Source organism: Sceloporus undulatus, chromosome 2 (assembly GCF_019175285.1).
Source record: "Sceloporus undulatus isolate JIND9_A2432 ecotype Alabama chromosome 2, SceUnd_v1.1, whole genome shotgun sequence".
NCBI lineage: Eukaryota > Metazoa > Chordata > Lepidosauria > Squamata > Phrynosomatidae > Sceloporus > Sceloporus undulatus.
This window is the reverse complement of record NC_056523.1, coordinates 142,144,661-142,163,419: the sequence shown is the minus strand read 5'-3', so window position 1 is coordinate 142,163,419 and position 18,759 is coordinate 142,144,661. Positions and strand designations below refer to the sequence as shown.

General features: G+C 40.3%; 1 protein-coding gene across 1 annotated transcript in view; it reads right to left on the bottom strand.

Annotated features, from left to right (window-relative positions):
- Window positions 1–18,759, bottom strand: part of CACNA1G (calcium voltage-gated channel subunit alpha1 G) — a 539,836-nt gene that overhangs the window by 71,832 nt on the left and 449,245 nt on the right. The window contains 4 exon segments of the mRNA XM_042449813.1: window positions 8,806–8,998; window positions 9,188–9,277; window positions 9,809–9,934; window positions 17,274–17,400. Coding sequence (XP_042305747.1) covers window positions 8,806–8,998; window positions 9,188–9,277; window positions 9,809–9,934; window positions 17,274–17,400 — 536 coding nt within the window.

Sequence of the window (18,759 nt, the reverse complement as noted above, 5' to 3'; positions counted from 1 at the left end):
GTCTTCTTCTCCTCCTGGTCCGCTGTCGTCTTCTTCTCCTCCTGGTCTGCTGTCGTCTTCTTCTCTTCCTAGTCCAATGTCTTTTCTTTCTCCCCCTACTCTTTTATCATTTTCTTCTCCTCCCGGTCTGCTTCTCCTTCACTCCTTCTTCTCTTCTGCATCCACAGTCTTACTCCTCTCCCTTACTCCAAGCTGCTGGCTGGGTTGCTTCTCCCTCGGTTTGTAAATCCCCTTCCACTATCCACTCGTTCTTCCTTCTTATTATTTTATAGTCTTAGATTTGACCTTCTCCGATTCCAACTTTCCTCCTCTTTACCTCCGATAAAGTATATTTGATGAGGATCTCAATCCCCAGCAACAGCTTCTTTCCTCTCAACCTTTGTCTTCTTTTCTTTCCCCTAAAATCCGGGCTGACGGGGCTTGCTTGCGCCCTGCTTATAGTCGCGGTTTGCCCTTGTCCTCCTTCTCGCCACCGATCCTCCACAAAAAGCCCCTTTGGGGGCTCCCTCTGCAAAATCCGATGGTCCCTGGAGAACCCCACAGGCCCACTCGAGTCCCCTTTACTGGGGGGAGCGATTTTCCCACACCAAAAATACTATAAGCGATGCTGCTACCTCGCCTGCTACCGCGAGTTGCAGCTTTCACTCCGCCATCTTTCCTGGAAGTCAGTTTGACTTCATTTTAACTGCCTTGGCTCAATGCTATGGAATTCTGGGATTTGTAGTTTTGTAAGATAGAGTATTTAGCCTTCTCTATCAGAGAGCTCTGGTGTCACAACAAACTACAAATCCCAGAATTACACAGTATTGAGCCATGAAAGTTAAAGCAGTGTCAAACTGCATTATTTCTGCAGTGCAGATGTAGCCTCACCCAAGTTACCCAAACCCTAATCAGCCCTAGGGAACAGAGAACTACAGTTGGCCCTCCCCATTTGCAGCTTTGACTTTTACAGTTTTGATTATTTGAGTTTTGATTAATATGTTCTCTCTATAAATCTCTAAGTCCTCCAGTGCAATTCTACTGGAAGCTGAGCATAGAGTTGTGCTGGAGAACTAAGAAATTCCTAAAGAAAACACTTCTCTAGGCATTTGTAGGTCCTTCAGCATGATTCTATGATCAATATCTGGTAGATACTGACCACAGAGTTGCACTGGAGGACCTAGAGATTCTTAAAGTGGTGTTCTCTTAGGTAAAAAGAATGCTGTTTCTTTTATTTGTAGTTCTTCCACATTCATGGGGGTCCTTCACCCTTAACCCCAGCAAATGTTCCATTATAGTTGATTTTTTTTAAAATTGAGTATATTAATGTGTGAGAAATGAAATAGGACTGGAAATTCTTCTCTGTTCTGAAATAATAGCAAATGAAGGGAGAAATTGTCTTCTCTCATAAACTAATACAGCCTTAAATTGATCTCAGTGTTAGAAGTGAATAACATGGGGATTATTATATTCCATAACAGCACTGGGGAAAAGAAAGCCCTCAATGAACAAGTTTGTTTTCTGCTGCTCCAAAGACTAGGACATGGAGCAATGGATTAAAACTACAGGAAGACAGATTGTACTTAAATATTAGGAAGACCTTCCTGATTATGACAGTTGCTTGACAGGGGAATATGCTTTCTTGGAGTGTGGTGGAATCTTCTTCTTTGGAGGTTTTTAAACAGAGGTTGGATGGACATCTGTTGGGAGTGCTTTGACTGCGTATTCCTGCATGGCAGGGGGTTGGACTGGGGAGCCATTGTGGTCTCTTCTAGCTCTTTGATTCTATGATTCTATGAAATCATACCTCATGCCTTCCTTGTTCTCAGTCAGTAAAGTACTGACAGTGTCAGTGTGCTATTTGGGATATGTTATAATCAGAAGAGAATATGAATGCAGAATGAATTTTCAAAAGGAAGGCATGAGGTGCCTGCATTCCTCAAGTTATTTGGCCTAAAAACTGTCACCATGAAACCCCATTAAAGTCAGCCGGGCTCTGCCAGGATTAGTTTGGACTTGAATAATTATCTAATTGCATGGTAATATTGGAACCAAGACAGAAAACTGTTGCACAAGCTTAATTGGCCTGATTCTTGCCCTGTGTGCTAGAGGCAGATGGAGACAGGGAAACTTCTTCACTATAGCATTGATTTCATGCCGCTTACTCCAGCTTCAACAAATTGAAAGATTAACAGGTTATCTAGAATTAAATGTTTATAGAAATATTTTACTCACTTAAAAATATGTGACATCAAAAAGTACTCCAACTGTAGTAGAGTTGGCAAGATGAAGTGGTATTTATATATATATATTTTCTATTCCAGAGCTAAGAAAAAATAATATTACTCTTTGGAATACAATTCACAGACATCCCCAGCCAAAATGGAAATGTAGAGATTCTGGGGGCAGTAGTCCGAAAAGTAACAGTTCCTCCTGTCCACTATTTGTCTCCATCCACTCCTTCATCAGAACTACTCTGCAGGTTTCCAGGCAGCTTTCAGAAGTAACTAGGTACAAATAACTAATTGCTTATAATTGATTCATTTGGTAATATCTAAGGCATAAATAAGTTATGTATGATTATAACTTAAAGCAAAATGTGGCTTTTTGGGGAGAAGTTTTATTTTATAATTATGGGGTCATGTCCTCATTAAATGCTGTTGTAGGAAGATCACTGTATGGTTCAAGTGCTGCACCTTATGTTCTGTAGTGGTGTTCAAGGTGTTTTAAAATAATAGTTGTGTGCCCAAATGCACACCTACTCCTGGCTTTTGGACACACAATGAAGACAATTTTAATCTGTACATCGCATGATTTTTACTTCTGTTTTAAGGCCTCCTTCAAGTTACTACAAAACAAAAAACAAAACCCCAAATATATCTCTTTTGCAATCCTAGATCAGCTGCGTTTTAAACTGTTTTTAAAAAAATCTTTGCTATGAGTTTTAAGGATTTTTCTACTTTTTAATTCAGTTATTTTCTGGTAGTGGGCAGGAGAATAAAGTTGCTAGGCAAATGACACGTGTAAATGTTTTTGCAGCTCTTTCTTTCTTTCAAAAATCATTTTCAACAAAATCTAAATGTCAGGGTTATATGTAGTGGAGAAGCTTCCAATCATAAACCTTTTGACTGGGAGAATGGATGTCCAGTAACAATTTGTTTTAAAAATGCTTGAGGCAACAATGATAGGAAAAGGAAGTGTCTTGTACAGCAGCTAAAAGCATTCTGATGCTCTTGTCAACACATAATTTTAAAAATAATGTTTGTTACTTTTGACAAACCAGAAAGGAAACATTTAATTGCAAAGCTATCTATCTTGAAAGAGAAAAGCCTGGAACTATTGTTGTCATATTCAAGTCATTTCCGACTTATGGCGACTCAAAGGCAACCCTATCATGGGGTTTTCTTGGCAAGATTTGTTCAGAGGAGGTTTGACATTGCCTTCCCCTGAGGCTGAGAGCATGTGACTTGCCCAAGGTCACCCAGTGGGTTTCATGGCTGAGTGGGAATCAACCCCTGGTGTCCAGAGTCCCATTCCAGCATTCAAACCACTGCAAGACATTGGCTCTATAACTGCAGCTAATCACATATCCTCTAACTGTCCCAACTGTGTGTGTGTGTGGGGGGGGGGGCAAACAGTCTCAATTAACTCTCTGTTGTCCCACTTTTTCAGCTGCTTTTAAAATGTCCCAGTTTCTCTCTCCTTCTTCCACTTGCCCCCTTTGTCTTTTATACTTAAACTGCTACAAACAGAGTTCAAAGTGAAAAAAAGCATTTTGCACTCCATGAACTGGGCGAGGAGAGGAGGGGCAGAAACTTGTCTTTCCCAGTAGCTCAGGCAAAAGCAAATTCCTGCAATCTCTTCTAGCTTTATGGATTCTTTATTCTTAATAACTTTTGTTATCTTAAACATACTCTGATGTTGCCAGGCCTTATATGTCCTGGTTTTCATTTGTGAGATGTTGAAGGGTACGCCATAGCTAGGACATAGATGAACACATTCATCCCTTTCTTCGTGTGGCAAAGTCAGAGGAAGAGTGAAATGCTCTCAGCTGATAAGGCTAGGGCTCATCTGGTGCCTGGAAAATGGCACCCAACAGCTTGGCCAGGTCTGCTGATACTCCCTCTGGGGGTGTGGGAGGAGGAGACAAATTGGCCAACATATGCAAGAGCATGCAGAGTCCCAATCTCAGGTGGTTCCTGCAGCTGCTAAGCTAGCTTTATATGCTGCTGGTCATCCTGAACAGAATAGCACAGTGTGTGAGATGGACACTCCATAGTTACCACAGATCACTGACTGAAGATAGTGAGGACATGAGAGAGAGCCTTTTTGGTTGCTGCTCCCACCATCTGCAACTCCCTTCCATGGAAGCCTAGGCTGGCCTTCTCCCTGCTTTTCTTTCGCCAGCAAGCAAAAAACATTTTTAATTTAAACAACCTTTTAATGGTTAAGCAGGCAACATTTTTAATACAGATTTATGTTTTACCTGTTTTTAACTTTTGTATAGTTTTTAATCAGTTTTATATTGTGCTAATGTGGTGTTTTAAAGTTGGTTTCAAAACTTGTTGTAAATGTTTTTAATTTGTTGTGGAAGCTGCTTTGGGTCCCAGCCTGGAAGGAAGGTGATATACAAATAAAGGAAATAAATATATAAAATGAATAAAATAAGGTAACAGTGTAGATTCTTCTCCTTTGTAAAACTTTTCAGTGACAAGATTGACCTAGGCACCTCTGCAGGCCTGATTTTGAACACTTGCAGACCAGAGATTTCTCCATACCCTGGTCTACACGGCAGTATCTTTTGTAATAGTTTCCCATACCTCAGTAGACTATCTTGCTGTTACTTCTCCATATACTGAGGGTGGGAAACATGTGGCCCTGCATATGTGGTTGACTATAAATAAAGGTTAATAATAATAATACTAGCCAGCATAGCCAGTGAGGAAATATGCTGAGTGCTGGAGTCCAGCAACTTTCTTGAGGACCACAATGTCCTATCTTTACCTTCATACATTCTGAATAACTGAATACACAGATGGACTTTTGTGCAGAGAGTTGGTTATGAGGCATGTTTGTAGGAAATTACCCATTTGCACTCCACCCCTGCCAAATAGACTGTTTCTCTCTGTAATTTAAGGTACCCTTCCTCAACCAAGTACATTCTGGATGTGTTGAACTGCAGCTCTCTCACATCCAAAGGGAAAGGCAGATTTTCAGCATTTTTCATGAATTTTAAAAGAAAAGTGAGAAAATAAAAGAGATGTCTTTGAAAATAACAATTATAGCTAATGTGAAATTGGTTTCTTTAAAAAGGTAGTGATTTACTTTAAAAAGGAACAATAAAAGACAATGTGAAATTAATTTCCAAGGAATTATTAATCGCAAATGAAAACATGTATTAGGTGAAAACGCTTTCAATATATTTCTTTGGGGGAAGAAGCAATTAAACTCTCACCACATCTGTTCCAGCCATTCATAATGAGTCTCATTAGTGGGGATCATCATTCTGAGGTTTATGAATGACGTTTATAGTATTGTAGCATGTATTAAATCCTTACTTAAATTCATTTTCAAACTCAGGAAAGCAGAAAACACAATCAGCCTGAACTATGTAATGTGTGTCACAATATTAACTTAGCTGTAGTTTATCTTTACATTTAATGTGTGAAATTTGTGTGTTTATAAACACAATCAGCAGTTAATTCATGTACATTATAGTGTCTGTAATGCAATTTATTACTATCCAAGAGTTCAAATACTCTCATACCATTAAAATTACAAATAACAATGTAAACCATTTTCTGAACAAAAGAGTAAGTATATATATCTGTGATAAGTATATTTGTGAATTACATGTCAACTGATGTGATGCCTGCTCTTCCTGGACCCTGACGACTGGCCTTGGCATGGGGTAGCTACATAGCTAAGATAAAGTGTTTGATTCAGGACAAGTTGGATAGGGAATGTTGTCTGTATATATGCTTCTGCTACTCAGGAGCACATGAAAGGGGGGGATAACATTGTAGGCCAGGGAGAGGGTACCTCAGACTCTTGAGGTGAACCCAGCCTTCCTAAGGTCACAGTAGAGCTTCTTAGACTTTCCCAGAGGTACATGCTTCCCACCCCCAAGTCACCATCATTTTGGGATTTCTCAGTTTCTGCATGCTTTTTCCCCCCATTTAAAAAACAAACAAACAGAAATTCCTCTTTTAAGCCACTGGAAGAGAGGGCCTGAATCTAAAATATGCTGGTAGTTTTGGTCTGAGCATTTGCCTTTGGTGCTGTCTACTGGGAAATGTATATTTCTCTTCCAGAGAATTAACTGAATTCAAAGAGGTCCTCTACTCTTGTTGTAAGAGTTCAAAGAGAAGCTGAACAATAATAGGCAATGAACAGGCAACTTAAGCCTGTGGCAGAAAAGGGGACAAAGAAGGAATCTAGTGGGACAGTACATAAAGAAGGAATGAGACAGTGAATAAAGTCCTGGGCTGAGACCCACTGAAAAACACAAAAACAAAAAAGTATAGAGGAAGGTAGGCCTTGTGTGTGTGGTGGTGGTGGTGAGACGTGGCACACCATTTTAATGTTTCACACAGGTTCCTACTATACCAGACCTAGGAGTTTATCACACTAGCGAGATTTCACGGGAAAACGGGAATTAAACTAGATCATCACACGGCATCACAGTTAACGTGAAATAATGCAAAGTTAATCCGAATGCAAAGTAGAGAAAACTGGCAATCCGAAAGTTTAAAAAAACCTGCTGTTTTTCTCTGCTTTGCATTTGGATTAACTTCACGTTATTTCACTTGGGCAGTCCCTAATGTGATAAACTAACCAAATTTGCAAGTTTGGTTTAAATTCAAATGTACTTTAAATCGCGTTTAACTCCCATTTTCCTATGGGATCTCCCCTAGTGTGATAAAGCTCCTAGTTTGGTTTAGACCTGTAGTATTGTTTAAGACTCCGCAGGAGTGCATTTGCTTTGCATATGTGTCTCAGTGCTTACATTTCTTTATGCAGGACCTTTCGCCTTCCTTCTTAAATCCTCCCTGAGGGGCTCTTCTAACTGTTGTTTTACTTTTCATGATTATGTTACCGTTTTATAAAAGTAATGTGCATTTGACATCAAAACTTGGAAGAGTATGTGCCTTCACTGAGAGACCAAGGGTAGATTTCCATACTGCCTTTCTGCACAAAAATGTGTTTTGTTTGTATGTTTATCCTCCTTGCCGTGCTTCTGACATAAATTGCAGTTATTTTCACTAAAGCATTTGCAGATACTACACCAGCAGAACTTAAACTGCATGGATGTTTTTCACTGATGTAGTATCTGTAAATACACTAACAATAATATCTTCAGCCAGCCCCTTCAAATTTTATATCTGTTTGTGCAATGGGAAGCATCATTTGTACAAACCCATGGACATTGGGTAAAAAAAGGCAACTATCCTAAGACATATGCATAAGAAATTGTGCATACATGTATCTGGACAAATTAATGTCATTGTTTCCAGAGTATCATACAGTCTCATAGCTTGTAATGGATACCTCTTACTTCACAACACAACAGTTTTGCCAAACTCAGTAAGAAGCCACTGTGTCATTGTGGCTTAATTTTAAACGTCTCAAATGGAATCCTTTCGTTCAAATAAATGTAATTAGACTATATCCTTCAACTTTTAAAAAAGTTTTTCAGAATCCAGCAGAGATGGATAAAGTGTCTGATTAACGCAGCTTTCAAACATCATGGTATCATCTTCTTAAACTTACAGAAGGAGCATATAGAGAAACACATCAGAAATTTCACTGACTGTTAAGATCATTAAACAACAACAAGAAAGACTCCTACAGATTTAATAATGTTGGACCAAAAGGAGTGAAATAAACGTGAAAGAGATAATTGGGGGGAGAGGACAGCCATGAAAACATTTAAAGGTGAAAGTAACAAAAGTGGTACCATGAACAAACAAATGGACACTTAAAAGGAAAAAAAAATCCAAGCAAAATAGAAGGCATGCAAAATGGAGGAGAGTTCCTCTGACCTGTGACCTCTGACCTGAGCGTTATTTCCTGCTTTTTCAATCAAACAGAAACTGAGGTTAAAAAAAGACAGTATGTGAAGTTTCTCAGATTTCCAAGAAGTCTCATGAATGTATAAAAATATTTTTTAAAAAGTATTTTAAGCAGTCCATCACATTTATGTGTCAGTGGATTTACTCCAAATTGACTTAATTTCATTTGGGCAATTTCATTTTTTTTTAAAAAAAGAAAAAGAATCTGTATTTCTCAAGTAAATGCACTATATTTTCAAGCATTTCTTAAGCAAGGCTGCTTTGTTATTACATCCTTGAATTCACGATGTAATTTCATGAATCTTTATGTAAACTAGCTTAAAAATTGCCAATTGATTTCCCTGTGACATTACAAGGCTGTAATAAACCAAATAGTGAAGCTAATTAACAGCAACAGTGCGTAACATGCTGAAGATCCTTGGCCTGTTCTGGAACTGTTTGTTTTCACATCTGACATTATTTGCGTAATGCTAAACTGGGCAATGAAAATGATAGATCTTTGAAAATTACAATGTTTTAATTCACCTAGCATACTATAGTTGCAAATCATGCAGCCATTGCTCTATTTCCATGGCCTTTTGCTTAGTTTATGCCAGTGCTAGATCCTTCATGCAAATTTCATAGCTGGACATGCTTTTGGGAGTAATCTGCATCAAGTGCTAGGCAGGGAGATATGAGGAAACTGTCAAAGGTCAAGCAGGACTCAGAAAGATGTGGAAAGACTACCGACCAGCCATCTGTTTCTCCTTACTCCTTCTCTTTTTCTCCAGCCGTTTGAGTCTCTTCTCTTCTCGCCTCTTAGCTTCTTCTTCCTCCTGATGTTGGCGACACTTATGAAAATTTTCAACCACGACTCCCACAAACATGTTGAGGACAAAGAAGGCAACTATCAGCAGGAAAGAGATGAAGTAGAGGAGCATCCAAGGATTATAGTTCATGATTGGCTGCAAAACAGAAGAGATCATTAAAATATTACTGCAGCAGGGTCTATGAAACAAGGTTCAACACAAGTGCAAAGCAGGACTGGACCTTTCTGTATCTATGACAGTACACATATCCAAAGATATGTATCTGCAGTAATTTTTGCTAAGCAATGAGCCATCTCTGTCTCTGTGATTTCTAGGAACACATACCTGCTGATCCACTCCTACAGCATCCAATCCATCATACATGATGTCAACCCACCCATCTTTGGAGGCCAAAACAAACAGAGACATTAGGGCCTAGAAAAGCAAGAGGAAACAGAGCATTACATTATATTTGAGTAAAGTGTTTAATTTACTGAGTGCAGTACAACTCTGCTGTTTTCTTTGTTTATGCACTTTGCTTGCTGTTTCATCTTGCTAGTAAGGTAACCACAAAAAGGGTTAACTGAAGAAGCAGGGAAACAGCCGACTGACTATTCCACCCTCTAGGCTTCCACTGCTCACTTCTAATTAGTCCCTGCCATGCTACTAAAAATGGATGGTTTCCAATGGCAGTTTGCAAATGAATGGAGATATTAGGATATGCTGGGTACATGGTGTTCAGTTTCACAAGACAAGGCTTTTTGTGGGAAATATGTGGTTTGCTATGTAGCTGTCAAATAGTCACATGGTGGATGCACTTGATATTGAAAATGCAGACTTGTGAATAGTATAATGGGGACCTTTTAAATGCGCACGGTAAGCTTCAATATCTGTAAGAATACTTCACATTTGTTTTGAATCAAGGAAATAAAGGAGCAAAGAAGCAGATTACCATTCCATCAATACCTGGCCGAGATTATCAAAATTATACTTGTGCCGGACCCATTTATAGCTGGCTTCTGCACAGTCAGACTTGTTGGTGATGTTCCTCGTATTCTCCCCCTGGCAGACAAAAAACTTCCCTTTGAATAACTGTGAAAAGGAAAAGTGGTAAATGAATTGCTGTAAGTAACTGACAGAGAATGCCCAGTTATAAGATAATTCTGAAGTTTTCGCTCAGCTGACCCCACAGAATCACAGATTTGGAATGGGCCCTATAGGCAATCATGCTGTACCTCTATGGAATGGCAATCATGCTCTACCATTTATGGAATGCCCTCTCCAGAAATGCCTGCCCTTCCCTTGAGCTTCTGGCACAAGGTTCAAAAGATTTTAATTACTCTGGTTTTGCATGAATTACGTTATGCTGTTATTCTCTCCCCCTGTAAATTCTTTAGCTGTTTTATGCCACTTCTCTTATTTATTTATAATGGTTTTACTGCTCCTTTGACCTTTGGATATTTAATGAGTTATAACTTTTGTTTGGTTATTTTTATGCATTTGTGAATCCACTGTGAATCCATTTAATTAAAAGGTGGTATGTAAATCGCTAAAATGACCAAACCAAATAAAATGGATCACTCAGTTCATGTATTTAATAGGCTGGAGGTGGGTGGGAGAGTAACAGCAGATAAAGTAATAAGAGAAGAGTTTTCCTCCCTCTTTCATAAATCCAGAATCTGGAGTTATACAAGGAAGTCAAATGGTGGGAAATTCAGGATGTGTGCACACTGCAGAAATAAAGCAGTTTGACATCACTTTAATTGGCATGGCTACATCTGGTAAAATCCTGGGATTTGTAGTTTGGTGAGGAATACAGCTTGGTCTGTCAGAATGCTCTGGTGCCTCACCAAACTACAAATCCCAGGATATGTAGGATGGAGTTATGGTAATTAAAGTGCTTTCTATTTTCTGTCAAACGGCTTTACTTCTGGAGTGTGGATATACCCACAGGAAATGCAAGAGGTTGCCCTTCTTTACATAGTACATCGATACACTACAGAATTCTCTTCCTGAAAAAAGGGATTTTCACCAACTTCAACAATTTTTAAAAGAGATGAAACATTCATAGAGGATCAGACTATCAGTGATGGCTACTGGTCATTACAGTTACTAGGTCCAGGATCCAACCAGCCAGCTTCTCAATATCAGAAGCTGGAACACTATACCAGAAGGCCTTCATCTCCTATTTGTCAGCTTCCCATGGGTATTCTGGTGGTCAGTGTGGTAAAGAGGATGCTTGTCAAAATAGGTTTTTAATCTGGCCCATTATGATGAGCAAAACTTCCACAGGTCTACATGGTGCTATGAAAAACCTTCATAATAATGTTTAGAGTTTTGAGGGTAGTTATCAACACCTGAAGAATTAGCAGACTTTTAATGACTTTTGGATGGACTCCTTCCATCCATACAAAATTCTTCTTCTACATAGGGTTTCCATTTAGAGGTCAAAATATCACAAAAGAAGGATATTTTGTGATAGTGGGCTAATAGAGGATCTCCATCTACACTGTGGGTGTGAATTCTGCTGCCCTTGGATCTCTTCCAATGCCCCTGGCACCACCACCACTCTGACACTTTAGCCTTCTTCCTAAAGCCCAAGTTTAAAATATAAGCTAAACCACCATAATTTTAGGTTGCAAAATCCCTCTACAGTTGCAATTGTGCATTAAATATCTGTTTTGGGGACCACAGCCAGAAACAGTCTAGGGAAATAAAAAATAACAACCAGAAGTGACCAAATATCACTTTTGGCTTCAAGAATGTGGGGTCATGTGTCCCACTCAAAAATGGCTTTGCGGCCCTCTGTGTATGCCCTTTTAGTGTTTTTGTATTCTGTTTCATTTAGCATTAACATTTCCCCCTCATCACTGGGGACTATATGACCTGAACCAAAGCAACTGGTGATGGAGAAAATAAATGATAGAGGTGCTCACACAATTTATACACACATGCTTATCTATTTCCCTTCTATAAGCAAGAAACCATATGAAGTTATATGAGAGTAGATTTCAAGTGAACATTAGAAAGAACGTCTTAACAGTAAGAATGGTTCAGCAGTGGAACCAGTTGCCTAGAGATGTGGTGGGGTCTCCTCCTTTGGATGTCTTCAAAAAGAGCCTGGAGATCCTTTAGCTGGATATCCTGAACTGAGCAGGGGTTGAGCTGAATGACCCATAAGGCCGCTTCTGATTCTATGATCCGATGACTCTATGGCTCTATTTCTGTACAGATGAAACTCAGTGCCGCACTGCCTAAACCAATAAGGTAACCTATAATGTGCACAAGAACAAAAGACCACCCACACCCACCAACCCAAGATGGCAGGTAGAATTCTGCTGAGGTCAGACCAAAGGCTGATCTATCCTGTTTTCCCAGCCAGCTATCTTTGAACCATGCTGAAGAAGGACATGAATACATCACCACTCTCTTGCAGGCATGCCTACAACAGTACTGTGAAGCTCACTGCCTGTGATGTTTGAGGCAATATACAGCCAGGAGACAAGGCTATTGTGCCCGTGAAAGCAAAAAGCAGTAGGTGTGCCTTCTTGCACCAACTGAATTTCTCCTATGAACAGAACTGTTAAAACACACAATTTATACTATACTGAATCTGGTGATCCCAAGCCAGTGACTTTAACAGTGCCAAATATGATTATCAACAGAGTGAAAGCTATAAAGACCCCCCTAGATGATTAATTTTGTTGTTTTCTCAATGGCAAACAGGAAGTGACAGAGCATGACCGCTATTATGATGGATGCCTGTGTCAGGCAAGGTTGTGACACCGCCACCATTTCACTGAATGACAGAAGATAGTGGCATTATCATGTTTTGTGTCTCTATGGCTGGGTTCCTTTCCCACAGGGTCCTTTAAATATCATCTCTTTATCTGAACTCAAAAACAGATGCCAAACCTTTAGGGCTCTCTCTGAGCTAGCCAAACAACAGAGATCAATGCAAAGCCATGCATCTCATACAAGGTGACATTTATAATAATAATATATAATAATATTTATTGGTATACCGCCCTATGGGAAAACACATCCGGGCGGTTACAACAGTAAAATATAAATATGACAATTAAAAACACTTTTCCTCCCCCCTTAAGACAGTATTAAACAGTATAACATATTAAAACACAATGTCATGCAAAAAAAACAATTAAAAACTAAAACCCTGATATCCCTCTGTTGATTCTCGCACATCACTAAGATGGGGCCACGGAGAGGATGAGGGAATCAGGAACCTGGGCCGGATGGTTAATCTGGAAGGCCTGCCGGAGAGATCCGTCTTGACCGCTTTTTTAAAGCTGTCTAATGTGTTATCTGACGGATCTCATCGGCCGGTCGTTCCAGAGTTTGGGGGCGACAGCAGAGAACGCCCTCTGAGAGGGGTCGCCGCAAGCCTAGATTTTAGAGGCTGTAGTAAGTTCCTCCCAGAGGACCGGAGAGCGTGGGAGGATTGTACGGGAGGAGGCGGTCCCTGAGTAGCTTGGACCCAAGCCATTTAGGGCTTTAAAGGTGATAACCAACACCTTGTACTGGCCCGGAAGCTGATAGGCAGCCAGTGGGGACCTCAAAACCGGAGTATGTGGTCCCTCCTAGATGTCCTGAGACAAGCCTGGCTGCCATATTTTGAACCAGCTGTAATTTCCGAGTCAAGCACAGGGGGTAGCCCCATGTAGAGTGCATTAGAGTCAAGGCGTGAGGTTACCAGCACGTGCACAACCGTCTCGAGATCCCTTACTTCCAAAAGGGCGCAGCTGGCGTATCAGCCGAAGCTGTAACAGGCACTCCTGACCGTCGCATTTACCTGATTTTTCATCAGGAGCGACGAGTCAAGGAGCACCCCAGACTGCGAACACAGTCGGAGGAGAGTGTGACCCCATCCAGACTGGAGGTTGCAACCCAATCTTGGTTTCGGGGCCGCTACCATGGCACCTCCGTCTTGTCTGGATTCAGTTTCAATCTGTTTTTCCTCATCCAGCCCATTACCGCCTGAAACATTCATTGAGAGAGGATGCCATCAGAATTCGAGCCAACGACACAGATACAGAGAAATAGATTTGGTGTCATCAGCGTACTGATTAAAAAGATTTAATCTTTTTACCAAGGTGATTTGTACTGAGGAAGGAACTGGCAAAACCATCTCTGAGGACCTTTTCACACTGTTTTTTTTGAGTTCAATTAGGGTCAGTGCGAATTGGTGTGCGGATTCACATTAGAACGTTCATGTATTTTCACACCTGGTTGCTTTCAATGGGAGCCCCTTGTGTCCTCCTTCCGTGAGGCTTCTGAACTGAATCCTTCCTGGCTCCTCATTTTGGCAAGTGCGCTAAATAAGTGGATTGACGGGATTCGCATTGATGGTCAGTTCGACTCACTGCAGATTGGTTTGGTGTGGATTCCAATCTGCCGGTGCTCCTGACAACCATTGCAAGACCCCTGGGTTGCAAATCTCCCATGTGCCCTGTTGCATTTGCCCCATTTCCTTCTGGTTTCAGAGCAACCGGGGCTCCACTGGAGCTCTGTCTCTGCTTCCTCTCCTTCCTCACTGCAACTTCTTGCGGGCGCTCTCCCCTTCCCGCCTGCCTCTCTCTCTCTCTCTCTCGCACACACACACACTTCCCCAAAAGGATCCTCGTGTCAGAGCCCCCATCCATTTCCATCCTCATCTGCATCTATCTCCCTGACAGAGCACTCTGTTTTCTCACCAACTACAAATCTTTGTGTTGGTGGCAGTGATGTGTGCATCTGTATGTGTCCCTTTGTAGCAGTTGCCTTCTCTTAGGTTGCATCCACACTGGGAAAAAATCCAGTTTAACTGCAGTTTAACTATCCTGGCTCAGTGCTATGGAATTCTGGGAACTGCAGTGTCTCGAGACATGAGCCTTCTCGCCAGAAGCTCTGGTGCCTCAGCAAACTAATAACAATATAAATAATAATAATAATAATAATAATAATAATATAATAATAAAATAATAATAATAATAATATATTATTATATTATTATTATTATTTTAAAATAATAATTATTTTTTAAAAATAAAGTATTATTATATGGGAGTTGGAGTTTGTTGTGGGGTCCTTGGGTCAAGGCTATGGAATTCTGGGAGTTCCATCTCTCCCTCCCGCTCATGTTTCTTTTCCTTCACATCTGTCATCTGGATTGAAATCTACCTTTCCATCCCTTTCCAGTTTCATGTGAATGTTAGCCTCTGCATCTGCACTGGGGAAATATCTGGTTTGACTTCACCTTAACTGTCCTGGCCCAGTGCTATGGAATTCTGGGAACTGTAGTGTCCTGAGACAGTGAGCCTTCTCTGCCAGACAGCTCTGGTGCCTCAGCAACTAATAACTTAAATTATTATTAGGAGGCTGGAGGGAAGATGGAACTCCCAGAATTCCATAGCCTCGAGCCAGGACCCCACAACAAACTCCAAATCCCATAATAATAATACTTTATTTTTAAAATAATATAATAATTATTATTTTAAATAATAATATAATAAATAATAATAATAATATATATATATTTAAGTTGTTAGTTTGTTGAGGCACCAGAGTCTCCTGGCAGAGAAGGCTCACTGTCTCAGGACACTGCAGTTCCCAGAATTCCATAGCACTGAGCCATGATAGTTAACTGCAGTTAAACTGGATTATTTCCCCAGTGTGGATGCAACCTAAGAGAAGGCAACTGCTACAAAGGGAAGGAGGTGTAGATGAGGGAATGACAGGAGAATGATGTAGTGTGGATGAAATGGATCGGGGCTCTGACACGGAGGACCCTTTGAATTTGGCTGCCAGGTGGGGAAAATAGAAGGGAGGAAGAAAGGTGCAGCTGTCATTCCCAAGAAAGTGGAGGGGAATAGCTGTCATTCCCGAGAAAGTGGACCAGGCTCCCTTCTTCACCCGGAAGTGCAAAGGTTCAGGATGCCTTCAGGGCCCCTGAGCATGTGCAAGGGTCCCAATTCGAATCGTTGAATCCCTGGTATGCACCCGTGTGGAAATACAATTTGCACTCACTCCGCTTTCCCTGAATCCGCATCACCGACTTGCCTTGGATTGGATTCCTCCTCAGTTCAGAAGGGTAACGGAAGGGCAACCGGTGTGATAAAACAGTCACGTTATAATGTCAATCCGCATCATGCGACCCGCCACTCAACCCTGATCTTAGCTCCAATAACCTCAGTGTGATAAGGTCTTGAGTATTCATCATCTAAGAAAACCCTATGATATTCATGGGGCTGCCATAAGTCTTCAGGTGACTTGAGGGCGCACACATATTGTACTGAGATGGCTGGCTGTGTTGAAAACACAAGTGGATTCACAATTATGGCCAATGACTTTTTGTTGTTGTTGTTGTTAGTGTCAAACTCTAAAGAATCAAGCTCCCCTCCTCCTCCTCCTCCTCCTCCTCCTCCTTAATTTTCCTTGCCCCAGTGTCTATAATACATAATTTCTTGCTGTCTAATCTATGGTAGTTGTAAAGATCAGTTTATTAGGAAAATGACACAGGCAAGGACTGGGAATGATCCACTAGAAGCTTCTTATAACTAAACAGTTGAAGTCTGAAGGGATAAATGTAATGTTCGCTAAATCTGAGATTGCTTTCTGAAAACAGAGAGGTTTTCTAGTTATAGGAATATAATAGTGGAGTGCCTTGTGAGACCTTAAAGATGAAAACTTTTTATTTGGTATGAACTTTATGGACTCTTGCCAACTTCATCAAATACACATCAATTTATATCTATTATAGTTGCCTTTCAATGCTTATTTCAATGAATATATTTCCCTATAAATTAAATATAAAGACAACATATATTACTACGTCACTACTATAAAAGAGGCAATTGATTAAGCAACAACCCACCTTTCTTTTGTGTACTCCTCTAGACAACATTTGGATTGGGCTGGAGGGAATTATCATGTGAATTATACTGCTTGGTGACTTTATACCTCACCCCCTGCTCCCTGGCAGATTGTGAAAATGATGAATCTTTTTGCCTGAGAACTGCATTGTATGCTACGGAGAAGCAAATATATATTTGCTATTACACAGAGACATGCAAGAGGAAGCTACAGGCAATCAGCTACACTCCCCTGGCTGTATACACCTCCTGCATATTCTGGAAATACACATTTGTAAGATGAATACATTATGTTATTATTGGTAAGATCAAATATTTTGCATGCATCTCTAAAATAACAGCAGCACCAGTAAATTCATTTTGTTTTCCTTTCCCCCTATACTGGGACTCAAGGTGCCCTACAGAACAATGTATATGAAGCAACTCTGAGGCCTACAAGATTATTTTTACTTATTCTTTGTTCCATAGGCACCTATGGAGTAATGCATCTTACTGTAGGTATATGTATGTGTGAGGGTCTGTGAATTTATTGAATCCAGGAAATTCTACACAAAGCCTACCTGGACTCCTAAGATGCCAAAAATGATGAAGAAAGCACAGCAAATGACCACAATGTTGCCAATGGGTTTTAGAGATGACATCAGGGTTTCTACTACCAGCTTCAGTCCTTGCGCTCGGCTAATGACCCTAAAAGGGAGAAAAACCACAACAATTTCTTTGAAGGAAGTGGGACAAAAAAGCAACCTGAAATAGCAACAATATATTTTTATTCAGGAGCAAGCCTCATTATGTTCAATGGGGCATTTCCAGCAGTCCAAGTATCCAAACATATTGTAATGAGGAAGATTAGAAGTTCCAAAATAAATAAATACATAAATATCAGAAGAAATTAGAAAATTTCATAGAACTGGGCAGCATATATATTGCAGGATTCTTGAAGAATCTTTCTTAAACACATGTAGCAATAGAATCACAGAGCTGTAAGAGACTACAAGGGCCCACCAGTCCAACCCCTTGCTATGCAGGAACACAGAATCAAAGCACTCCTGACAGATGTCCATCCTGTTTCTTTTTAAAAACCTCCAGAGAAGGAGACTCCACCACTCTCTGAGGGAGTGACTTCCACTGTCAAACAGCTCTTACATTCTTCCTAATGTTGAAGTGGAATCTCAATTTGAATTCATTGCTCTGGGTCCTATTCTCTGGAGCTGCAAGAAAACAAGCCTACTCCACTGTCAATATGACACCCCTTAAAATATTTAAACAGGCCTATCATACCACCTCTTAACCTTCTCTTCTCCAGACTCCCTAAGTCATAGGACATGGTTTCTAGTTCCTTCACCATTTTTCAGGACTGTAATATATTCTCCCCTTATGCTCTTTGATATTTTTAATGCTAACGAAAACTCCAGTTTCTGCAAAATATAAAAATATATCTACTATAAAAGTATTTAAATTAAGGCCATCACCTTGAAAAATGTAAACAGTTATGATACTGGTTGTGTGTGTGTGTGTGTAAATTAGTTGTCTGACAGTGCCTACTGTTGAATCTCCCCTGCTTTTTGCCCATTTTTCAAATGTTAGCTTCAAGCACATTCCACATTCCTTGCCTGAGAAATTAAATGGTATCCCATTTGGCTGCATTGACAGCACTCTCATTTCTTGTAAACTGAGTCTGGCACCATATTACCCAGCATCATTCATCAGTGTACTCCCTTCTGCTCCCTTGGACAATGGTTTGCTTCTGCCAAGAGTTCAAATGGATGGTTTTAATCTAACCCACTGTCACTTGTGGCATTATTTCCTGATTGGGATATCTTAGCATCGCTCCTAGAGGAAGAAAATCTTTCCCCCTTATTTAGTCTGCTGTTTGTTCAAAGCTTGAATATTTTATATATTTTCCTGTGTTTTAAAATAAATTAATTTCATTTCTCTCATAATAGCTGAAGCACATAGAGTACTCCACCATCCCTCCCAGGTTGTAGCAACATTTCTATTTTCCAAGAAATTAACTTAAATTTCTGCTGATCCCACTAGAAAGATTTT